Here is a 25,738-nt window from a genome sequence, read left to right as displayed (position 1 = left end):
TACCCCTGCCTCCTGCCAGGGCAGCTCCAGTGAAGCTTAAATACAGGGCACCCTCTCAAGCCACCCCTAACATCAGGAATCTCCCAACCTGCCCAAGCTTGTTCAGCTCCAGGCTTTGTTGCTTTTCCAGAACATTTCTGCCAGGCTCGGAGGAGGAGGGATGAGCTGTGTCCCTCCCCGATCCTGCTTGTGCCTCGTGTGAACTGTCTAGCTGAATTCAAGCCATCCTGCACCGCATTTCCCTTGCTGCAGCCCCAGCATGGAGTCTAGTCCAACACGGAGTCCTGGGCTGTCTGCAGCCACAATTAGCGAAGGCTTTTTAGTTTTACAGCAGCTCTGTGAGTATGTGTGGGATGGGAGGGGAAACCTAGTCCTCCTCTCCTGTTCGCTCCCTCCCAAGTAAATTAATGGAAGCATGGAAAGCATTGCAGAGGGAACTGCCCCCTCATTCTGCAGAAAAAAAAAACACCCAAAACACTTCTGTAGCAAGACGTACAAGATAAGATTTGGGTTGGCGATAGAGTTTCTTCCCCCTGTGATAGCAGTTTGAGTCTGTTTCTGGCCTTATTCCAAGAGGCAAAACCTCCCTGATGCCAGTGGGACTGGGTTCCAGTCCTTCCCGCCACAAAGCTGTGAGACTGGATTAATGTCCCTATGAAGAGAGCAGAGCCATCGTAGTGTAACTGGTGTCATGGGGGCAAACTGGTCTCAGCCCTGTCTGTTACGTGGCACGTAAGTAGCAAAACGTGTAACCGTATCAACACTACTTAAAAGCTAATGGAGTGGTCTTCATGTTCTGTGAAATAACTTCCCAATCACACTGTGAACAGCATGCTTCGTTGTTTTGTTTTTTACAGGTTGAGATACTTTGCGAGCATCCCCGTTTTAGAATATTTGTGGATGGACATCAGCTTTTTGATTTTTACCACCGTATTGAAACACTGTCAGCAATTGACACGATAAAGATAAATGGAGATCTTCAGCTTACAAAACTTGGCTGAACTTGTTAGGACCGCAGATTCCAAACCGGCTCAGGTGCCATCATCCATTTGGAGAAGTGACAGCCGGCTCCGGACACAGCTATGGTAGGAAGGCTGCCCCATTCCTTTTCCACATGCAGTTCTTCACTCCTGTGCTGATGAACCAGGCTGTTGTTTATCCTAATGAAGAACATAATTGGTTAATAGACATTGAGCCATTTTTCTTGGATCAAAATAGCCCACCTGTACTGAATAATCAAATTGGAATGGATTCAGAAAGACTTGTTTCAAATCTCACAGAAAGGTAATTTCTGAAATGCACTGCTAAAACCAGTTACTGAACAGCAGTGACAACAAAACAAAAAAGTTTTTCTTTTGCAAATATTGTTTCTGCACTGAAGTGGAGTAGTGTAGCACAACATAGGGCCACGTGTTGACGTCCTTACCTGGGGCCTGAGCCTGGTTCCGTGGAAATCAATGGCAAAATCCCACTCACTTTAATGGGGTACAATCAAACTGTCTAGTCCTTAGTCAAGCACAATTCCCACTGATTTCTATGGGATTTTTGCACACGCCTGAGGGCCAGCTCGCCTGTTGGTGTAAATCAGCATTACCTCCACGGCTTGCAATGGAATTTTGCTGATTACTCCACGCTGCTGATTTGGCCCAAGGACTGCGCAAAAACTGAATGGGGGTGTGAGGACACAGCCTGTATATTTTAGTCAGGGTATTTGCATAGAATGTAGATCATTATGAGTTTTTGCACAATGTATTGTTAATACAGTTTTTAAAGCTTATCTGTAGTTTATTTATTTATACTCATTGTATGTATTATTAGTAAAATTGAACAATCTTACCGATGGTTAAGAACAGCAAAGTGTAAACATTTTGAATGTACAAAATGTCTTAGGTTCTTTGGGCAAACTTTACATATCATTCTTGAAAAATAATGTTTCCTATCAAACATTTAGTTACATTTTAATGGAGCCCTCTAGGCCCTGGGGAAATGTGGGCATGGTAGTTGGTGGGAACTCTGCATATTCACTAGAAACTGTTTTTCAGGGCTTACTAACTTTGCTGCACAGGATAGGTCTGAGTTAAAGTCGATCCATTTTAAAAAGATAAACAGCAAATTTGTAGGTTTAACTGTGTTTTTTTAACCTGAGAAAAAGTTAAATTTGGTAGTCTCTTAGTTCAGAAAGAGAACCAGCCTCTTTCCAAGGGAGATGGGAGATCGTTGCACTTGTTTGAGAACATATTTGGCCTTTGATATGACAATTAAAACTTGTCTAGACAGCCAAGTTATTAATGCTTGAAAATCAGCTACTGCACATGAATAATAACTTTTCAAGTAGCTTTTTAAATAGTAGGTATAGCTGTATAAACACAGTCACTGCACTACACTATAAATGAACACAGGCCACTTTTCCTGACTTCTTTAGGACTAAATACTTTTTTCCTTGGCTGCTCACAACAGACTGTAGCAAGTCTTTCTGAGTAGTTATAATCATGACATAAACATGTATTTAGGCAATTCTGAAAACATGTAATATAGGGACTTTGTAAGACACAGTATACAATAACATCCTTTGTAGCACAGTATTTAAAAAAAAAAAAAAAAAAAAGAAAAAAAGAAGAATCTCACAAACAGAACTATGTTAAACCTGCAATAAAGCTGTGGTTTAAAGCAACCAGAACTGGAATATCCAGAGTTAAGGGTAGAATGCCAGTTGCAAAGCCTCATTTTGTGCTAATTTGGCTTGCAGTTAAGAAGCCTTAGACTGCAAGCTGAAATTCCAACTGTGGCTCTAGTCCAAAGCCTGCTGAGGTCAATCGGAGTCCTCCGAGCATAGAAGCCTGATTCTTATTTCATGCAAGTGCAAATCTCTTTGTAAAGCAAGGGAGATGTTGTTGCTACTGCAGACGAGTTAAGATTCACGCTGCCACCTATAAAATATGAGTTAAAAATGGAATTTTTAGCCTTAACATTGACATTCCCTGATTTTTCCTCCTTTTTCCAAATTAAGAGAGAACCTGTTTGTTTTCCAGATTATCTTTTTATCTGGTGTGTGGCTTTTAAGTCATACATCAGAATCTATTTGTACTCCAGATCGAATCTTGATATGAAATTTTCCTGTCTTGCTCTGTTTTTACTCTTTTACAAGATACATGATGACTGTGTCATTTTCCATTGTATAAAGAATGCTGACAGTGTTTCGGTACAAAATATATTCTTAAAAATTACAATGATGATAATAAAAATCCAAGGGAAAGGTGCTTCTACATGAGGTGTTTGGATTTTTCTCCAGCTTGGAAATGCTTTATGGTTCTAAAGCGGATGCAAGCAGAAGATGAACTCTCTTTGGAGATACTTAGCACCCTCTCTGCCTGGTGCTTTTATCCAACTAGATATGTAAAGCCAGGGTCGTTGATGCAGCCTGAGGCTGCCCTGCTAGTCTGGTGGGCCAGAAGTAGGAGGCTGGAGAGAGTAAGTAGCACCATGACCCTACAGTAGCACAGAACCAAAAGGGATCTCCCTGATGGCACACTAGTAGAGATTTCCACTCCATGCTTTTACTGTAGCTCAGAAAACACAATTTGACTGACTTGAACTTTCAACTGCTTGGGATTCCAGGTAGGTTAGCATAGCCCTGAGACTTTTGCTATCCACACTGGCTCAGCACAGCGCAGTGCCTATGCCAGGGATGCCAAGATGAGCTTAGCGCACCACCATGTCAGCAGGGTCTGTCAGGAGCAAGGGCCCAGTGATACTGCTTTGCCTCTGTTCCCAGCTGCTGCACTGGGCACTCCTGTTTGTTCCTGCTTGAGTAGTTTCCTGTCTCAGGAAAATGCTTTTTTGAACCTGATTCTGGTTTTGCCTTTGCATAACACGATCAACCACAGCGCCCACCACCTGATTCTGCACTGTTTTTTCTGCACTGTGATTTTCTGAGCCAGGCTTCGAGCAAGGGCTGTGAACCCACTTCTGACAGGTTGTGGTTTGGCTGAGCGCTCAGAAAAGGGCAGAAAGTCACAGTTAAGGCTTCCACATCTATTTGTCTGTCTAACGCCAGTTTGGAAGAGGTTTTATTTTTATTTCGCTCTTGGGCAGTACCAGCCCGTGGCAGGCAAAAGAAGGATGATGGCTACGTAACCAAGGGCTGTTCCATGCGTGCTTGGCTTAATGTTGGCTGATCATGTTCAGAAGCAACTGCTGAACACTTCCACGTGCAGCGTAAGTCAGAGAAAACTGAGGCCTTAAATGTTTCTGTTCAGTTGGACCTTGAGCCAAATCCAAATGTTTAAGATGGGAGATTGTGCTGCGAAACTTCTATCTGCATTTTTTGGTCTCCACAATTTAGGGGTTATTCAGATCTTCATTTCGGATATAAGCCCTGCTAGACGTGAAATAAGACTGTTTCCAAGTTGGGCCAGGTTTTCAAAATGTTTTTCAGTAGGGACAAGTAGTGTGTGAGCTTCTCAGAAGCTGCAGTTGTTCAGGACTGAGCGTGCGAACCAACTTCTGTAATCTTATGCTAGAATTTACTAGCTGAATATTTCCATGGATTCCTCTGAATGAGGAAATGAATTCTGAAATGAAAGAAGCCTTGAATGGCTAGAACCCATGTGGAGTGGAGTCACACAGCATAGCTTTATTTTTTCCAAAGAGGAAAAAGCAAAAACAAAAACTACAACCAAATTATTTAGTTACGTTTGGAATTTGCTGTGATAAGGCTGATGTAATTAAAAAAAAAAAAAAGGTTAAGGCTCAGAAAGAGCCTTGGAATACTTCAGTATCAAGTGAGGTAGTCTGTGTCTAAATATATTTCACATAAACACTTTTTCACAGCCAAGTTTTTAAAAATGTTACAAAATACCTTCTTTTTCTGTCACAGCTAGAAATGTTTGCCCCACCTTGAAAGAACATTTTGTACTAAATATTCATTTGTTGTCTATGTGAACTTGCAGTAACATATATTCTCCCTCCCCTCCTTGACTAGCTTGAGAAGAAATAGGCGTAATATTGCTAAACCGGTTGAATGTGACATCAGCTTGAGGCAAAGCATCTTTCTCAAGGGTTGTTTTGAGTAAACAGCCTGAAAACCAAAGAGAGAGCCTGATTCACTATTCTGCTGTGCCAGCTTTCCACCCCTGCCACTCTCCTGCTGTGAGGCTGAGACTGAAGCCCTGAGATTTTAATGTAAGGGAGCAGCACTGAGATTTTTATCTTCCGGGACTTAAAACTATTCACTGTGGAGGAAACAAAACCTGAATAGCCACAGTGCTCTTAAGCCTGGTAGTAGGGTTGGGGTAGCATGATGTGCTTTAGTCCTAATGGAGCATGAGTTCAGAGGGAGGTAGTGGACATTTCAGAGCATAGGCTTTGGAGCTGCATGACAGTTTCCCAGGGATAGGCATTTGCCACATCATTAACCGGCACCTTTGACAACCCCATACCAGGACACGCAGCAAAAAAACCAGCCCTGCTTACAAGTTTGGAAGACATGAATGGGTTCATGTTCCTACTCGCCTTCTTTAAAAGAGGCTCCCAAATAAGTAATAGGAAAATTTAGGAGTAGGCATGCCACTAAGGTACTTCCCCTCCCCCCACCCCCCACCCCCACCCCCCGACATTCAAGCAGTGTATCTGATGTGGGGCTTATCTTGCCTCCCATCCACGAGAAGCACTCCCCTCAGAAACCTACAGCACTGCTTTTTCTTTTGAGACTGGTTACAGTGACCTTTCCATGCAGAAAACTGCAGAACCACAATTCTGCTAAGCCAGTCAGTGGCGGGCGGCTCTAAGCAACCTCCCAGCGCCCCTGGAATTGATATGACAGTATAAGGAACAGAAGTCATGCTGAGAGCAGCCTTAAATGCTCACTCTGATAAGCACAGAAGTCAGGAAGAAAAGGTACACAAGACTAGGAACAGTCAGTGACCTGGTGAAGATTTTTTTGTAATTGTGGGTATTGTTCTTGTTTTCTGACGTGGAGTACAGGTAAAAAAGTCACTTTGCAATGAATGGTGTGTGAGGTTAGAACCAAGACCAACCCAAACGGGGAGAAAAAATGAGCTGCAGACGCTTTATCTGGCTTTGATACACCCTCCCAGCTCCTCCCAGCAATCACGCTGTTGTGAACATGCACAATTACTACAAGGAGATTCAGCAGTATGTGCAAGATCAAAATAATAAACTCCTACTTTGCCACAGGTCCTCCCTAGCTTCTGTTGCTAGGCCTCGCCATCTGTCTGTCAACAAATAACTATATCCTGCTGCTTTTAAAATCCATGGCAAAAATCCCTTTGACTTTCATGGAAATAGGTCTGTAAGAAAAGGGTTATTTCCAGCTCTCCCTCTCCAGTTATTTTCAGCTGGGGCATACTCTAAAACTGAGTTTATTTTTAAGTATGAATAGAGGACTATTTCTGTCTGCATTATCCATTTGATTGAGTCAACAGAAAGCGCAGCCTCTCTCTGCTGTGCTAACATCAGTTTCGCAGTTAGCCCATGAATGTCTTTTATTCATTAGCTTCTGGTTTTAAAAAGTGAGGGTGTGCACAAAACAAGCGGGCAAGAATAGTAATATGGATCACTCACCACAGATCTGTTTTTATGTGTTGTGCCAATTTCATGATGAACTTTTAACAACAATAAAACATGAAATCTTCACTAGGTCATTCTGTCTTTTATCTGAATTATTTATGCTCATTACACACCCTCTTGGCTTCTTTAATTTCCGGCTTCTTTTACCTTCTGATTGTTTTGCAGATGTAGCTAACTTTTTCCCTCGTAAAACTCTAGTGTGAAACTTGACAATGAGATGTTCAACTTTGGTAGCAGCTTGTGTAGAACTCCTTTACAGTTTAAATGCACTACACAGAACAATCAAATAACTTAATTAGAGGAAAGAATAGCTTGCTTACTCACATAAAGAGTCCCACTGACATCACCGAGCAGTGTAAGCCTCAGGAGTTAACAGGCACGACTCAGACCTCACGGCCAGGCCATGAGACACAGATTGCTGATGGTTTTTTGCATAGGATAAAACAGCCCGTCAGCAGCGCAACTCACACATGCTTCAGTTCACTCTGGTGGGACTGGATTCATAAGTGAGGGTTACACGGTGAGTAAAACCACCAGATCAGCTCCAGAGACATGTTATTATGAGATCCAATGTTTCAATTGTTGGCATGATCCTTACTAAAGTTCATGTTGACCTGAGCAAGAGGAAACTCTAAGGTCTCAGCTTCTTTCAGTTAAAGCTGTTGGAAAAATTCTGCATGACTCAAATGGGAAAGGATTATGCCCTGTCCAGCTGTGGCTGTAAAAATGTGTGAGGTTTCCGAGGGCAACCTCAAAATCCAAACAGCACTGAAGCAGCAGATGAACAGGATTTGAATACAGCCAGTTCTGTGTTTTTTCTCCCGATAAAATAACTATGAATCAGATGCTCCCACACAGTTCATCCTAGCTCTAACCCATAAGCATGGATCTGTGGCCATCTTTGCTCAATGCCAGCCTGAAATTGCCCCTTTGTTTACTACACACACCCCACAAAGGGGCATGTTAAGACATCTAGAGATTCTGAGTTAAAACACAGCGCTAGGTGACGTAGATGCAAACCAGAAACGACTGTGAATGGTATAAAGGCAGCATCTAGTCCCCACCAGACAGCAGAACAGCAGCCACTTAAGTGTCTGAGGGATTTTTAAATGGGGGAATATATACATCAGATTTCACCACTTGGCATTGGCTAACTCTTATAGAGGCCCTTGAAAAGCTCTCGTTTGACCTATAATACCAAGTAAGCTACAGGCATGGTTTCTTGGGGGAAGGAAGGGAAGGGGTTGCCCACTCCACTGAGAGCACCTGATGTAGCAAGTGCCATGTGTACTTCTCTCCCACTCAGATCAGTACTACAGACACCTCACAGCTGGGCCTTATTTTGGTGGAGTGCTTCTGAGCTTGAAGTCAAGCCAATTCATGTTGAGGGATTTACTCACAGGAATACCACGAATATGATTCTTTGCTAGCACTGCACTGGATCTTGTTTTTAAATTACAACTTTCAACACTCTTCTAAGAATAGAGGCTGGCTCTGAAACATCACATTGGCTCCAGCATTCTCCAAAAGTTACACATTTCTCATCCTGTTCAGGTTTTGAGGCTTCAGTTTCCACACTGGTGCCTTGCTAGAGCAGTGCTGTGATGCTGGGGGAGTCATTCTGTGAAAGACCCTAAACAGGAGATGCCTCTCAGCAGCTCTCTTCCCAGCAAGCAGAAGGAGACCTGCAAGACTCACACCCTCAGCAGTCAGAAGCAACAGCAAAACAGAGCTATGCTGACTCCTGGTTTGCAGAACAGGGCTTCCTTGCAGCTCTGAAAGGTAGGAACAAAAGCCCGGTTAATTAGGAAAAACGTCACTAAAGCTGAACAGTAAATCTCAGCGACAAAGAAAAGAGGATATCAGTACTAGGCAATCTGATACTAACAGCAATGAGCCATCACCTCTTGGTGCCCAGAGGCCACGGTCAGGTGTTGCTTTGATTGAACAGAGACAGAGCTCCATTCTGTGGAGCAGCCTGTCGCCATGACCTCATAGAGATGCTAGAGGTTTCCGAGAGTGCTCAGTGGCTCTGCCTTTGCCTGGCTCCAAAACTTGTGATGGAGAAAAGCCAGCGCTGACAGTACTGTAACGTATGACAAGCTACAGCAGCAGCTCCAGGACTGCGTGCTCAATGAGACAAAAAGGATTCTTTCCCAGCTGCTCTCTAAGAAATTTTCTGTTCAATGAAAAAGATAATTGCTGTCTAGAAAAGATCCAGACCAGAACTAAGGACAGAACATGGCTCTAGGTAGAAGAAACATTCTTGGAAAAGCAACAGATTCACTACAATCTCCAGGGGAAAACAAAACATTTTAATTTAGAAGAACAAAGGCCACACCAAGGATAGTGGGGTTCCTTTCACACTCTGTGTTTGGAAGAGGCGCAATGAGCTACAGCAGCTAGAAAACAGATTCTGAGGGGCAAAGTTTGGGAGAAGCTCTGGATTATCACATGGGAGCAGAACACAGCTTCCACATCCATTCACCTCCATTTTACCACTGCTCCTTCTCAGGAATGGCCATTCCTCTCCATGAGAGAGGACCATTGCTGGCAACCCCACAGCCAGAGGAATCCTGTGGCTTCAGACCTTTACATGTCCTCTACAGACACAGACCAAGGTGTGCTTTATTTAGCATCCCTCACTGAAGAACTTCAAAGCACTGACAAACTTTATAATTTGTGTTAATTCATGAAGGCTCCTTCCCATTTCTAGCATTACTGATGTATATTATACATACAGTACACAGCAGTATATATATTTCCTACATCTACATCCTATATCCTATATCCCTGTATGTAGGTAGGGGGAAGAACAGAAATGTAACAATAGTTTCTCAGCAGTCAGTGCTGTGATTTGGAATACAGTGATTGGCACACACTTAATGTCTCATCACTGTGAATTTTGGCTACAACACTGAAGTTCAGGCTCCCAAGCTCCCTCCTTTGCTCACCAGACGGACATGTTATTTTGGGCCAGAATATATGACAGTAAGGTTGAGTAATGCTATACACTGAGTAGCTCCTCTGGGATCAGAGGGGCTATTTGTAATGCAAAATCCTTCCAAAATACCATTTTTTTAAATAGTAAAAATTGGGTTGTATTCTGTCAATTTTTTGTAGCCTCCACTGACTCATAGCGCTTTCAACTGCAATTTAAATAATGCAGAAGAGAAACTGGAACATGGAAGATCAGGTTTCTTAGCAGGGAGTTATTTGCTGCATCTTGAATTCAAAAGATGATATGCACACACATTTCCCTAGACAAAATACAGCAATCACAACCTGAGTGATGCAAACAGGTAGATCTCTCTCAGTTTTGGTGGAAGTACAGTGATTGATAGCAACTGAGCACCTGCTGGAGTATGAACTGGTTTGAGGTTCCCATAATAAACCTAACCTCCCTGAGCTATTCAGAAGATGTTCTCAGGATCTATTTAGCAAGGGGAAGCACATGATTGTTTTGATGCATTGCAGGAGCTGAAGCTGTGCTAATGCAGGCTAGAAGATGATGTTTTTAAGTGAAAGGGAAATCAGTTGCGATTATAATTGTTGTCTTTATGTATTACTAGCTGTATGGATTACTTTCATCCTGTGTGTCACTGGCAGTGAGGGAACTTGATACATTACCTCATGCTAGTGCTGGAGACCAGCAGAGATTGGTGTATTTTTAGAAACAAGATTCCCACAGTGTAGTTGTAGCAACTGGATGATCATACACATGCATATTAAAATGCCAGCAGATGAATTCCTGGACAGTGCCAGCAAACATTTCACTGTTTCGGGTAGGAGGAAAGGGCAGGAATGAACAGCTCAGGAGTTCAACTGACAAGCACAGCGGTTTTACCTCTAAGACTGTCCTCTGAGAGCTGTGTGCTCACACTGGCCAGTGTGAAAGGGAAGCTGGTAAAAAGCAGAATCTCACTTTCCAGGATGAAGAGATGATGCATTTGCAGGTCAGAGGGTCCGTATGCCTCCTGCCTTACCTGGTCTCATAACACATGAAATTACATCCCTGTACCAGTAAAGAGAACTGATGGCCATCTAAAGACATCCTTCAAGGGCTCAGTCCTGGGTCTCAGCTGCCAGAGGGCAGTATCTGGGGTGCTTGTGTTGCACAATCGAGCACGGTGCAGTGGTCCCTCACTAAGTCTTACGAAGACTGCAGAAGTGCAAGGCTTATTACTGGGTGCAAAACTGTACAGATGCGGGCACGCAGCTGGTAGGGCCAAGCTATAAGCAAAGTCAGATGGGAGGCAACCAGGAGCTGCCTGTGCAAAGCAGATGTGCTGCAGCATCTGTTGGGAACTTAGATGTCTCATAAAGCATTTATATGTCTCATAAAGCAGAAGAAGCTGTTTCAGACTCTGGGAATATCTTCAGCCAGGTTAACAGTCCTGTCATTGGGCTGGTTTAGACAGGAGTTGTACAGGATGGATCAAAGTCTGAACCTTTCCACTAAGAGCCAACCCAAGTATCTCTAAATAGAGCACAGTACGTGCTCACTGGTAGAAGAAATAACGTATGTACACTTGAAGCATTCAGCAGTCATTCAGGTAGGTGTCAGAATGCCAGATACCTTCCAGTAGACTGTTGCTGTATTCAATATAAACTGATGACCACCAACCACCATAGAAGCATGGTGACTATTACACTTGATAAAACTGGCCAAATAGTCCAAACAGCTCACAGTCTTTGGCTGTGCTAACTGGAATGTGTTTTGCAGGAGAGCACAAGAGATGCTCTGGCAGATGGCTATAGCATAGCTGGCCCCAGACAGACTTTTCTTTCAATTCTCTTTACGTAGAATTCTCTTTCAGTCTGAAACTTATTCAATAGTCTTAAATTCTATGCATTTACCACTGATATTGCAGTGATTGCAATTGGTGCTGTAGGCTACTAAAATGCCTGATCTTTTTAAGGATCCTGTTACATTTACACACATTGATATTGTTCATGAGTGGCAATATACTTCATGCAAAGAAAATTTCTGTCTGCCTTCAATGTACCACTCTTCTGTCTCATTATATGCCCTTTTATCCTTTAATAGGTGGATGAATAAAGGGAAGACTCTAAACTACCTTCTCAGTGTCATTTAGCTTTCCATATACTTTCACCATGTTAATTATCACCTTTTTCAAGGTACACAGACTTTTTCAACCTAATGACCAAATAACAGACTGGAAACTTTTCTAAACCATGGCTTCAATCCACACTATAAGGATTAAAAGTTACCACAGTCAAAGTAAATTGCAGGTGGTGGTGTATTGCCTAACATCCTGATGTAAATGTAAGATAAAGGCCTTCTCCAGGGGGTGTAGTTCAATGTGAAATCCAAGTGTACAGACTTTGCATATCAATTTTTATCTTCATTTCAGAAAAACCTCTAATTATATTGAAGTGTGTGCTTTCAAGCTTTCCTACATCTCGCCTTTAGGAACCCCCCTAGTTAACTGCAGCCAATGACTCCTTCCATGCAATTCTCTCCCCACATTTTAGACACTAAATCTACAAAGCCAGACCAAACAGACCTCCATCTCCTCAGCCTGTTCCCACCTGCCTCTGGCCAACCTCCAAATAATTTTCATGGCTTCCTTTATGTTTAAGCCATCTTTTTCTACCTGAAGTGCTGGAAGGGAGTAGCCTTTCAGAGCATACCACTCCACAGAGAACATCCTGATCTAGACAGGGCATGGCAGGAAGAAACGTCCTTCATAGCTATGTTGGTGATGTGAGCTAGGTTTCAAACAGGAGGCCACAACTTTCAGTGCCAGGACTACCACCTATCTCGGGCACATAGCTGCTCCACTTGCCCTTTTCCAAGCTGCTTGGTTTAGACCTCAAATAGATCCAAAGGGAAATTCTGGATACCTTCACAGGTGAACTTCCATATACGGCCACGAAGCCACAGGCTGTGATGGTTGGCATGCAGATATATATCAGCACGCCAAAACTTCCACAGCAACACGTAACTAGTATACACAAATACAATTACACACACATTTATTGGGAGAAGATGGTAGAGTGACTCGAACATGTGTCAACAGCTTCCCAGGGTGAGGATTTAAAAGAGGTATTTGGTGCAATAAAGTTTGATGCTTAATACACAATTTTCCGCAAAGACATCTTTTTCTGCTTAGGTGAGCTGAGTGGCTGCATTAATGGGAAAACTGGAAGCCTTTTAGTGGGTGAGTAGTAGCTGAAACTGCAGGGGCATTCATGCCACGTTCTGCAGCATCTAATTTCAGCTGTGGTAATTCAGTCTGGTCTCTGTGGGTTCCATATATAGGCAGTGGAAAGAGAGACACTTCTCCAGAGGATGATTTAGCAGCAACAATTTTCATGCCCTGAATGGTCTTCCAGAGGTCTTAGCTCCAATGTTTATAAAGGGAGGTTGAGGACACTTGCCTTCTACCAAACACCCAAATGTAGCTGCCTGATCTCCCTGTCACGCACATACACACTCTGTGTTTGAAGTTTTTTTTAAAAAAAGAGGGCTGGAAACAACAGGCCACAGATAAGGGACTCTAGATGTTTCCTTAAGTACCTGCTAATAGGAAGGAAACTCCCACCCTAAGTGAAGAACAGCAAAGGCTTTCAGTGCTGAAGGCAGAAGGTTATGCATCCCTCACACAACAAAGATGACATTTGCAATTCTGCTTCCACAGGGGTTCACCTGTCTTGCCAGGCTTGGAAAGAAATCTGAATAAAAAGCCCTGGAAGGAGCTGAGGCACTTAGGGCAGCACCTGCTCTTTACCATCCCACAGGCAATACAAGCATCTTCTACATACAGGAGTAAGAAACACAACACTCTATCAACTAGAAATGCTAAATGATGTGGAAAGGGTTCTATAAACATGTGACTTTTATTTATTTTTAATTACTTTCCATACTGCTGAGAGCAGAGTTTCTTACAAGCCAGATCCAAAGTAATTATTGGTTATGAGAACTTTCAGTGGCTTTCAAGCAGGTTGTGCATTGCCAGAAACAGGCAGCAATGGGAAAACACTGTGTGCCTCCCTTCCACCAAAAGCAAAACCAGATAAAGCAAATTTATCATTTTGCTTAGACCAAACAAGGGAATTTTTTTATCCCTGTCTTTTTTGAACTGCCCAGCACTGGCATACAAAGAAAGAGAACGGCTCCTTCTCAGAACCCAAGCTACCAAATAGCTCTTGGTTGGTGGGTTTCTTTGCAAACAGCACTGGGAATGCTAGATGTTTCAGCCTTCATCCCTCAGTGGTTTCCTACTCTTGAATGTAGAGGAAACAATGCTGGTAATGCTACAGACGTCAAGGTCCAAGGACGTTACAGCAGCAAACAAATCTGACCTGAGCTGTTTTGGGTTGCTAGTCTTGTGCATAGCTTACATTTTATCACTTCAAAATGGCCAAATGTCAGCGATAGGCGAACGACCACTGGCTACACAAAGTTCAAGTCAGTCTGACAGGTGTTTTGGAGTGCTTTATCAAAAAGTTTATACCTTTCGTTAAGCGACCACCTCTGGGGGAATGGGACAGAAGCAATTTGTTGAGCTCAGTCTCAGCTAGCATCAACGCTGTAATGTATGTGAACGTGCTCACCCTCCCATAAGGCTGCAGCCTTTACAAAGGAGGAAGAATGGGCAGAGCGCCTGAAAAGAGAAAGGAAACAGGCCCATGGCTCCGCACAGAGATAACAGCCTTCCAGCTGCTTATTTAGCCACAGTGAGAATGCATCCCATTTTGTGAATCTGCCAGCATGCAGGAAAACAACATGGGCATGAAACCCCTTGCTCAGCAGATGTAGGACACAGGCTTTTAATTTTCTAAGACAATATTATTTTTATATGCAGTCTTAGCTAAACACAGGAGTCCTGATGTGTTCTTACTCACTTCAAATTCCTTCTCTACTTTGCCCAGCTAAAGACTGAGCAAGGACTGGAGCTAAAGGCTCTGGTGGACTGCAGAAACAGGGGGACAATGATATGTTCATCTGTTCTGTTAAACCTGAAGGGTGCAGAGATATAAGACTTTGCATTTACAGGCAATTTTTATTGCCAGTGAGGTTCAGGATGGTGAGGTCTTTGGAGCTTAGAGATTCAGAGCCTGAATCGTTTTTTTGGTTTTCTTTTTACTTCTGCCTGTTTCATACTCTTCATATCAGGATAACCCATTTTAATACACCCCAAGGAAATGAGGGGAAAATCCTCAGGTTCCTAACTAAGTTAGGGCTATACTAAACCTTCCATGGGCAAAGAATCTAGGCAAGGTTGATCCCACTCTGACAAAGTGACAGCACTAAGGATGTAATTTAAAGATAATGGAAGCCAAAGGAGATGTCAAAGAAGGACTGGGACACAATCTTCTGGGTTTAAATTACAGCTGGCTCCTCTGGAGTATCCTCTGAAGGAATTTTACAGAGAAACAGCTCATTAGCTGTAAAAGACCACGCACAAAAGCCTCAGGGAAAACAATCTTCATCCACACAAACAGTATTAATCACCAAAAAAGTAGGCACCACTCTCTTTTCTTTTTGTCCTTTGCAACAGAAGTGTAAATACATACAAGGCAGTCACATACAGATCTATTCCCGATCTTCAAAATGTTTTTAATGCCAACAAGTCCAAAGCCTACATATGTGTATTAAGTAGATATCACTGCAGCTTGTTGCATTCTACCAACACAGCAACTTGCCACCTATAATTCCTCGGGAGACCTCGCTTCTAGCAACCATTGCCTTTGTAAAACAGGGATTCTGTTTTCCATAGCTGAGCAATACCAGTGCAATGGGAAACATAAACAGCATCTTCGTGCACCAGAGAATATCCTGTGGTGTTTGCTTCCTGGGAGGTGAAACAGTTGAATTCAACATCAAGGTGTTAGAACAGCCAAAAAGGATCACAGGAATAAAACTGGTACTCAAAAGCTCACACAAATGCTGTGTATTTCCCACATACTAGCACTAGTTGCCACAACTGCAGAGATTCCTTCCTGTTCTTCATGGGACTCATCCACCACTATATTTTCTCTGACCAAAGTTTTGACTTCCAAGGAAAACTTGGAGACCACTGCAAAGCCTTACCTAGGGCCAGCATTACATTAGGGTCAAACACAGCTCTGACCTACTGCTATCCACAACCTCCTATCAGTTCCAGTGCAGAAAAAATAAACAGTCATATTTCAGCTCAGGAGGTAACGGTCCAGCCTATCCCACAGAAAGCCAGGCCTGATGCCTTTTGCACGTGAAGCTTTCCCACAGGCAAGAGTGAGCCTCGAGAAGCTGTAGAGATAAGTTCATAATGCAGCGATGACTCCTACACAATCAAGAGAGAAAAACACACCATAGACACTGCACGGGGCCCTGGGGCATGCTTGTAGCTGTATGATGCTACCAGAATGCACATTAACAAACAGAGCAATAACAAGGTAATAATTGTGAAGGGGTAAGAAACCTATCTGATCCACTCTTAAACTGAATTAAAGGCATCACAGTAGCTTGCACATAACAGAATCTGACTCAGGAGAACCTGGTCCATCTCTGTAAAAGCAAACCAGCCCCAAGGCAAACCTGAGCACACAGTGACACTTCATCATGCTTTGTAGGGAATTATCAGCCTGAGTTTTTTCAGGTAGCACAGAGCTGTAGCTCCATCTGCCTGCCTCTCTGTCAGACTGAGAAAGGGGGACTCTTCAGAGAAGTGGCCTAGCTAGTAACAGTGTATAAATTGTCAGCCAAAACCAGAGATGTGTAACATGGGCCTCTCCGAAGGTACAGCCTGCAGGATAATTTAAGCATGTCTTGATGGTGTAGAACTGCAGAGTGGAAAAATCTCACTATAACCGGCTGTCAAACTGCATCTGAAGACATTTATATGGGAAAAAAAGACCAGAAGACTCATAGCTCAGCAGCCACAAAATGGATGCACCATCCACCCCTGACTGGTTGGCTGCAAGCAAGAGAAGACTAGGTCAGTTTGCAACAGCTGCCCCAGCAGGTTCAGTCTACATCAGCCTCATCCCTGAAGCAACTCTGCAAAGGGCCATCTGATTGATAGCAATTGAGTTCCATTAGTACAATTCAGATAAAAATGATACCAGAAGGCACAAGAGGACGTGCTAGAGGGGGGGCAGTCATGTGCTAAAATGCCTATGTTATTTTTGAACAAAAGTTGGTTCACATCCCACCATCTCTTTGAATAAGAAGAACAAGCACCTGACTGGTGAGAGATCTCTGCAGTGCTCCTGAAACTCCCTCCTGCTCCACATGATGATAAGCACAGGAGCCTTTGCTCCTCAAAAAAGCCAGGCTATTGCCAACAGGTTTCGTATCAAGAATTAGTTGCTACTCAAAGAACCGTGAATGATCTTATAATCTGCAATATTTCCTAAGTGAGACAGGCTACTGAGGAGACAGCAGTCTCATTTTGGGAGATAACTGCATCACTAGGAAGAAGGGTCATGCATCTTGGCTCCTCCACAGAGGATCCACCCAGTATAGGCTAAACAGCGAGTTACTGAAGATATGCTCTCTGCCCAGAGGATTTCTTGCCGAAGGAGACAAGCCCCTTGCAGCAATATATGGATAAATATGGATAAAATATGGATTGTGGCCAAATTTGGAAATAATTATATCTGCTCTGCTCACATAACATTCCACGACAGGGCAGTTGGCTCAATGCCACTTCCACGCAAACCGATTGTAAGTTGCCATCAGTCTTTCATTTAAATCCACTGAACTGCTGACTTACAGCTGACTGAGCAGACAGAAAAAAGCCTGTGGCCAACATTATAAACAATTCCATAAATGCAAGGAAAACTGAGATAAAGTTGCTCCTTTAAAACATCTGGCAATCAGCTTGTCTCCCAAAGGCAGGTCTTGGTGTTTTTGGTGCTGTTTGGAGCTGTTTCCCACTCACTAGCAGTGCATATGTGGAAGAACAAGGGCGTGAGAACTCTCAACATCACGATCTGATCTCAGATCCCCCTTTGGCCAGATGAGGGTACAGAGCCCAGCTAGTGCTCTGAAAATAGCCCTCTCTCAGCTATGGTGGGAATCCAAGGCTCATTGCAACAAGCGCTAGACTCTATAATTGATAGGTTAATTGTGCTTATTAAAATTTTTTCACTTCAGTGGTAATAAAACTAGAAAACCATGAGCCAAATTCACCACTAATGCACGCTTCTTCAGTTCAATAACGTTAGAGATGGGCTGGCTGCAGCTTACTGCTCCCTTGAAATGACACAGGCTGTACGTAGACTGTAGGGCTGGCGCAGAGAGATGCAGGGGATGGTGAAGGGAAGCGCTCCCTAGCACGGGCTCCTGCAGTGATGTAAGCCTGCTGGGGGATCATCCTCACTTACTAGAACAAAGAAGCTGGGTCAGAGACAGCAAACTTTTCCCAGCCCTGAAACCCTGTTAGCTATAATTTAAAGTGAGAGTTCCTACTTAAAGCCTAGTGAATTTAAAAAGATTGCTCAGGCACCTGGATTTACCTAATCTCATCTTTCCTAGCTCTCCTTGTGGCAACAGAGCTGGTTCAGCTGCTCTCAAGAGATCTCAGATTGATCCTGGATACTGAAGGGGTGGAAGTTGAACTTCTCATCTCCTCATGTGTGCCACCGTCTTTGTGCTTGCCTTTGTTATCCTGCCATTTCCCTCCCTCACCAGTTCTCCACACTTCCTTCTGCCTGTGTCTTCCCACATTCTGCCTGCTCTTGGTACAAACATCAGGGGTTCACTCTTGCTTCTTTCTGCTGGTGAGACAACAGCCAGGCACCACACAGACCCCTCTGTCTGACAGTCTCATCCTGACTGCTGGTGCAGCCAAAAGTCATTGCATGCAGGACTCCAGGGCAGCCGGGGCAGATAGCACTTCTGTTGGCATTCAAAAACATTTTGGCTATTTGGAGCATGGCATTTTCTCTCCAATCTGTCTTGTTATTATTAATTTACCTATGACAACAACCTTGTCAGGTTTGGCACCAGATATGGCCAATCTCACATATTTCTTATACAACAGTGTTCCAGAATGCAATCCTGTTTTTCTGAGATGTTCCCTTGTTATGTTCCTACATCCCAGATGCTTTGCATCTCAATGAACAAGAAAGCAAAGCCACTACAGAAAAATAGGACAGAGGATAAAATTGATATACTTGGTACTGAAAACAGGCATCAGATATGACTGCGAAAGACAATGAGAAGGATTTTGACAAGTATGTATAAAAGGAACCACCTTCCTTGCCATGGCAGTTGCATTTGAGACAGAAATTGTCATTAACTCAGAAAAATCTCAGCCATTTCCATTTTAAAACCTAGAACTGAATCCTACGTTCACTTAAGTTTAATGGACATTTTGCCATTCACTGTAAAGAGATAAAGACATGATCTTTGGAAAAAAAAATCTGAAATTATTTTTATTGATATGCATCACTGCCAGTCACACAACACTGGTTCACGAGGAAAACTTGTCCAAAACATCTGAACCTGGCACCTGAATTTCACTGTGTTGACATACAGATGTGAAATGAACTTGTGTGATTACAACAGGATATTGCAGGTCTTGCTGTAAATATAAAAACAGCTGTACAGGTAAGTTTCAATGTTCCTAAACCTCAAAACCAAACAAAAAACCACCACAAAACACACACAACTCTGAAATGCCTTAGAACTGAAAAAAGCCTTAAAATACATGTCAGTAAAGATTACGGGCATGTATGTTAGTATGCAAAAGACTGCTGTAATAGTGCCCGCCACATACGTACACAGTGTTAGTAGTTTGTACCTCAGAATTTCCTACCAGCTGATCTACAAGGGTGTTTGGAGGCTCTTGACTCCTGTCATCACAGAAAGGAGCTGACGCACAAGGAAGGAGGATGGCTATGGAAATCAGCTCACCTTTGTCCAACAAATAAATTGGATAATTAAAACAGAATAATGGTCTTCAGCTATTTTCATCTTAAATGTACATAACTCACAAGCCGCCATGTCTCTTAAAGGCAAGGGACTGTCTTTAAATGATTTTGATTTATTTTCTTACTGGCTTTCTGCATTTAGAGGCTCTAAATTGAAAAAAGAAAACAAAAAAAACCCCCAAACAATTACTCACAGTGGAAAGCTTTGCTCTACTACTGAAAGAGTTAGAAATCTTGCTTTCGTGCTGTCAATTGAGGTGCTCACACAGTACCACCTTCTAGGAGAAAGAAGTATTGTCAGACCTGGGAGGAAATAGAACATGCTGCCTGTTTATCATCTTGGCTGTCTATAGCTTGCTGAGCTGCTACACTTGTCAGCTGTTTTTTCCCCCTCAGCTTGCCTGAGTAACACAGTTAAATTAGGGCTGAAGTCAGATTTTTTTCAGTCTGCATTCATCTTAAAGTTTCTTGTATCTCCTTCACACCTGAACACACCAGCACTGCCAACAGCTTGCCAGTTTTCACCAGCTACATTGGTTTGTCTATTGCCTCTGCTAACAAGCCTTGCCGATGTTAAACTGTACATACAATAAAATACACTTTGCACACACTGCTGATGAGTTACTTATAAAAACATGTTGAGGCCAGGTGTACACATAGCATTGCCGCACTGAAGTCATTAACTTCTGCCTCTTTGAGGATGTGGTCTGGACCACAGCAGGTAAAATGGGGCTGTTTTGACATTCATGAGCTGGTTAATCCACTGGACAGCCCTCATATGGCAAGAATGTGAGCCTGCATGTTCATTAGATGATCCAAATCAGCTGCAAGCATGGTCGAGACTCAGAAAGGAGTTCCTTAGAAGAAAAAAAAAAAAGCCAACAAGAGCGTCAGCAGCCCTTGCCCAATCCTTGCCCAAATAAGCCTGAGCCAAAAACCAGAGCATCTACATGCTCTTCAGATGTAGATTTCTAAGACCTACCTAAAAAAACTGTCTTTTCATCCATTTTGTGTAACTACATAGGGTTCTTTGTAGTTAACGCATTTAGGATTGTTCAAGGACAATTCTGGGATTTTTAATGGCTTGTGAATCAGAAGAGAACAGGCCTGATGTCATAATGCCTTCTCACTTTTGTAACTATGACTCCAGTAAAGATAGCTAGGGAGATCTGTAAAAATAACAAACACTACAAACAGAAGATTTATATGTTCCATCTAAAACATATGTTACAATGGTTTATATGTTATGCCATTGCAACTAGACGGATACAGTCCCTTCCTTGAAGAGCTAGGAAAAAGCTAAGACACCTTTGTTGGATCCCCAAAACAAGAAAAAACAGTGCCTGGTCATTCTGCATGCCCAGAGGTCAATGCTAAAGGAACTAGCAGTGGTGCAAAAGATGTGGGTATTTGAGATGTTTAGAAAAGTATCTTAGCATCTCTGGAAAGATTTGAGAGGTACTACAGCCCTGGGAGAGAATAGAGACCACCACATAGGTGTTGTCATAATGGCTAACACCTACCACGAGGGAGACGAGGCTCAGCAAGTTCCTTTCACTATCATGAAGACCACATGGAGCAGGAATTAATTCAGATGCTGTGAGAACTGCAGGGAATAGGGAACCTCAGTATCTCTGTCTCACAGCCAGCTTACAGACCCAGACATGCTCTTCAGACAGGGGTCCCTGATGCAGCTGGGGGATGCCTTGAGGCCTAGCGGCACTCCTGGCTCCCTCAATTCTAACACAGACAAGAGCCCTGCAGTGCCCTGTGGAAGTGCCGGACAGCCTGCACCGATTCTGAACGGAGCTCAGGGCGCCAACCACTGCTCAAAGAAACAAGCATCAGCTGCTCATAGATCTGTTTTACCAACTTTCCATGCTGAAGGACAGATCTGCAGTGGAGTTTAGTAACAGGCTGCTTTAGTAACAGCTCATTCGCTGCTCAGCTGCAACTTTAACTCTAGCAGTAACTGCAGAATTTTTCTTTTACTAGCTGTTGTTTATTTAGAAGCCAGCAGAAAGCACATATTACTCATTCAGCTAGCTTTGATAATGCCCACCTTACAAAACCACAGACACAAACAATTTTCATGTAAAGCCTTTGAGGCTGACTGGCAAATTTGGGCAGACAAGCTCTTTCTGCTTGATAATGCAGTATTAGAGGTTATTTCAGCTATAATGGTCTAAGTGAAATGCAGTTTTAATGAATTAAAAAACATTTTAGAGAAACGTGACAATTCAGTTTCATGTCAGGATGGGAAGAAGTCAAAACATTCTGAGAAGAAAAATTGCAATGGTTTGATTTCCTGTTTTCAGTTTGCTGGATTTTTTTATTTCATTTCCACAGAAAAATTTAAATTACTTAGCATTGCACTGATGAGAACAGAAATTAAAGCCTTTAGCATTAGTGAAATGAAATTACCTGGCAGGTCCAAAGACCATTTTAAATTCATTCTATGGATAATTTCAAATTTTCAAATGTCTGATTCAAATTGTGAATTTAAAAAACAAAAAAAAAAGAAAGAAAAACCAAGCACAATAATTTCTCACGAAACTGTCTAGTTTCTGATCAGCAGCATTGCTAGACACAGCAAAGGGAAGCAAACTGCCTGAAGTTTGAAGATTTATCTAGTCTTTGGTTAGAGAAAGTTTCTTCCCTGTACACTGAGCGAGGAAGCCAGAAAAAGCTTGCGCTGCCAGGAGCCATATTTTTGAAGTTTAAAAACCAAAACAAACAAAAAAAGTAAAAGAAAGAACTGCACTATCCACTGCTAGCAATCCAGCATCTTCCAGAAGATATTCTGCATTACACTACACGATAGTTACCTTCAGGAATCATGTTGTAAATGCAAAATGAGAAATAAAAAGCTAAATTGTTTCCCTATAAATACTGTTTCCTTGAGAATTATGAATGACTAAGTTTTATGATGGACATGGATGTAGACCATAACAAGTTCTACCTGCTACCTTCAATTCTCAGCCCAGGAGGAGTGTCCGAGCCTCCAGACCACGCAGGTTTTCCGGAGAGCCTTCCTAAATGATCTTGACACACCACGGTACCTTTTTCCATTTGAGACTTCTAGGGAGGCTGCGCCCTCTCCTGACAGTTTAGGACTCAACTGCAGTGACCGATAAAGCCGCTTTGCCACAGCTAACAATCAAGGCTGGACCTCGGAGTTACCAAGACTAGTCCTGCTTGACTTAAAACCTCTATTGCACTGTGCAGAGTGGCTTCACACTGAGAAGGATATCTCAGAATTACAACGTTTTCTCATTGTGCTGTGAGAAAAAAAGAATTGCTTGGAAGTATGTGCTTTAGAAAAACCACCACCTTATGGCTGAAAATGGATAAACGCCACTCTAGGATAATCTCCAGATAACATACAGTGTTTACAATCTATGCAATTCTGTAAAGGAAACTTTCATATGTTGATAATATAACCTTGAAATCACTGTTGTAACCCATGGATTCCATTTCACAGAACTAATATGGCTAATGCTATTATAAAGAGTCAGTCTGCCTTCATAAGCAAATGTAATCTCCTTCAATCAACAAAGCTTAGGGAGGAATGACTAAAGAAATCCCACACATCTTGTCAATCATTCACACTATGCCTAAGTGAAGATTACCTTCATTTTTTTTTTAATGTGGAACGCTTATCTCTCATCTGATCCTGCATTCAAGTTAAATTTTATGGACTCACAAACTACATACTGATTAAAGCTTCTGGTCCTAGATACTACAGAATACCACCAAGAAGAGAAGGAAATTTCTCTCTGGTAAAACTGGCATGGACCATTTGGAAAGATTTACTGCCTGTCTGTAGCTTCGGATATGAAACACTTCCTCAAATCACCTGGGAATTTTACTTAACAAATTTCCTTCTATTCTAGGACCTAATTACTGACACTGTTGATATTTCTGGCTCTCTTCCTGTGGTACACAGTCGTTCTTGTGGCTTTGGTCTTTTCCACAGAAAGGCTTTAATTTTCCTTTTTCAGGGTGCTAGGGCGCAGGTTGTGGAGTTTACGGAGAGTATGTTTATTCCTTAAGCTCATTCAAATCATTGATATAGCAGCTACGTAAAAGGAAATAATTATTCAATTACTTCCTCTAATTATATTATTTACAATGTTGACATAAGGATGATTAACACTCACAGCCAATGACCATCAACTAAACGCAGCTGGAATGGGAAAATGTTCTTCACGGACTAACACCACACACTGAGGCGTATGTTGGGCCCCTGGAGCATAGTGGCAGCTACTGCCCGATCTGGGAAGAAACAATCTAGCTTGTTGCTTTACAACAAAGTATTTCACTGCTTTTACAGGTTCGTCTCTGCACCCTTACGATTTGTAAATCACATTACTGTACACTGGGTGAAAGTCAAAGATCTTTGCTAAATTGTCCTACCTTTGTTCCCTCACCACTTCATCTTCTGTCCTTCCAGGTAAACATAAGCTTTACGCTGCCTTTCTGATACGAGGCTGAAAAAAAAGAGAACAGCCACCAGGCGGCGAAATGTAATACTCATACAGCCTCACTAACAGTTACACAGCCTCATTAATAGTCACCTATGATTATCCTCAGCTACTGTAACAGGATTCCTAACATAAGAGAAACATTGTATTAACAATATAGCTTCCCCACGCTTCACAAAGGCCTTATATTGCTTATTAAATTAGCAAATTAATTATAATTACTCTTAAATATATTTGAGGCATTTTTATACCACAAATCTATCTCAAGCATGAAAAGTTGCATGAATAGCCTTGTTTTAAGCCTTCCTCAGCCAAACTACTGTGTGTTTAAACTTGTCTCTATGGGAACAAATTAATATTACACTTTGATCACTATTTTATTATTGTAATTTGCCAGCATGTTGTAACTGCTATACAGCATTCAGTTCACTACTGACAAAAGATGAATAGCAGGCTTTGCACATTATTTAAAACCATGTTATGCATTTTTAAAGACCTAATGCACTGGTAGTTCTGGTAATATTCACCAGTACAGTATAAATGGATATTAGAAAACAAACAAATAAAAATTTGCAAAACAGAAGCATGCACGTGTTACTATTTCTCATGACTTCATTTAGTGGTTTTGCTGTAAACGTTCTTTCACCTATGAGGTCAAACTATTGTCTGCTTGTACTCCTTGGGAAAAAGGGCAAATAAGACACATATAAAAATATGAAAATAATTTTTTAATAGAGTATTTCCCTGTATACCTTTTTGAAAGCCTTTCTACTCCTTTTCATGGCATTTGCACAACCAACAAGTAACAAAACCCTAAAAAGCCAGTTCAACTCAAGCATGATTTCACTGGTGTTGCACTTACAACTAGCTTATGTACACACCTTCCCTAGGAAGCGTAGGCAGATGCAAATCTCTTTTTCCAGAGACAAACTGGTACCAGGCGACTCTGCAGGCAGTAGCTCTGGCAGACCCTGGTGCTTGTGAGCCGAGGTTTCCGCACTATGCAGACAGGCCTCGGGGACTCCTCCACCCGGACTAAGCAAACTCCGAAGCTGAAGGAACTTACCCTGTGGTCACAAGAAGAGATAAAAGGTGGAACAGTGGGTACGGTAGCCTGTTCCAGGGGCGGGTTTGGGAACAGGCATGCGGGATCATACATATAGGATCAGACTGCACCCCACCCCAAACTTCAAAGGGGCAAAACTTTACAATAAACAATTTCCTGTGCAGAAATATTAGCCTAACCCTCAAGACTTGGAAATGAAAGCCTCCCAACGCCAGCTACCAGCTTGATAGTGTTTGCGGCTGAGAGGCTCCGCCGGGGCCCTCACCCCGGTGCTACCAGTACCACAGCGTTGCTCGCAGCCCCTCGACCCGCTTTCCTCCCGCCACCTCCCCGCACTCCCCATGTTTATTTCGGTGGCTTTATTTATATCACCGCCTGTTTTCGGCGCCTCTCCGCGGGCAGCCGCCCCAAACGGCCACGGCCCCTCTGAGAGATCCCTGGCACCGATCGCAGGGCTTCACCTGGCGCAGCCCACACAACACCCCTTGGAGCGGGGGGGGATAATAAAAAAATAATTAAAACTCCTCATCTTGCCAACGCCAGGGCGCGGAAAACACCGCAACCCGGCACTGCTCTCTTCCTCCCACACTCAACATGACGGCCGCGGCGTCCCTCACGGCATCGCCTCATCCAAAATGGCTGCCCTGGCGCGGTGGAGGCGGCATGCCAGCACTTAACATGGCGGCTGCGCCGTCCAACCACC

General features: G+C 42.8%; 1 protein-coding gene and 1 long non-coding RNA gene across 8 annotated transcripts in view; one reads left to right on the top strand and one right to left on the bottom strand.

Moving 5' to 3' along the window:
• Positions 1–3,263, top strand: part of LGALSL (galectin like) — a 6,443-nt gene extending 3,180 nt beyond the window's left edge. The window contains exon 5 of the mRNA XM_055713045.1: positions 858–3,263. Coding sequence (XP_055569020.1) covers positions 858–1,001 — 144 coding nt within the window. The 3' untranslated portion in view covers positions 1,002–3,263. The remainder of the gene's footprint in view (positions 1–857) is intronic.
• On the bottom strand, positions 1,031–25,738 carry LOC106631179 (uncharacterized). 7 transcript variants are annotated; one of them, XR_003559987.2, is made up of 6 exons: positions 25,497–25,730; positions 24,851–25,036; positions 23,902–23,975; positions 20,465–20,651; positions 19,353–20,339; positions 1,053–1,160 (listed from the first exon to the last, which is right to left on the bottom strand). It is a non-coding gene; the product is annotated as an uncharacterized LOC106631179 (long non-coding RNA). The 7 variants fall into 7 exon arrangements; XR_008732680.1 differs by lacking the exon at positions 20,465–20,651 and adding an exon at positions 21,006–21,088 and having other exon boundaries at positions 25,497–25,729; XR_008732682.1 differs by lacking the exon at positions 20,465–20,651 and having other exon boundaries at positions 19,353–19,465; positions 19,677–20,339; positions 25,497–25,727.

Source organism: Falco cherrug, chromosome 6, assembly GCF_023634085.1.
Source record: "Falco cherrug isolate bFalChe1 chromosome 6, bFalChe1.pri, whole genome shotgun sequence".
NCBI lineage: Eukaryota > Metazoa > Chordata > Aves > Falconiformes > Falconidae > Falco > Falco cherrug.
The sequence above is the reverse complement of the archived record's forward strand: the minus strand, read 5'-3'. Positions and strand labels throughout refer to the sequence as shown.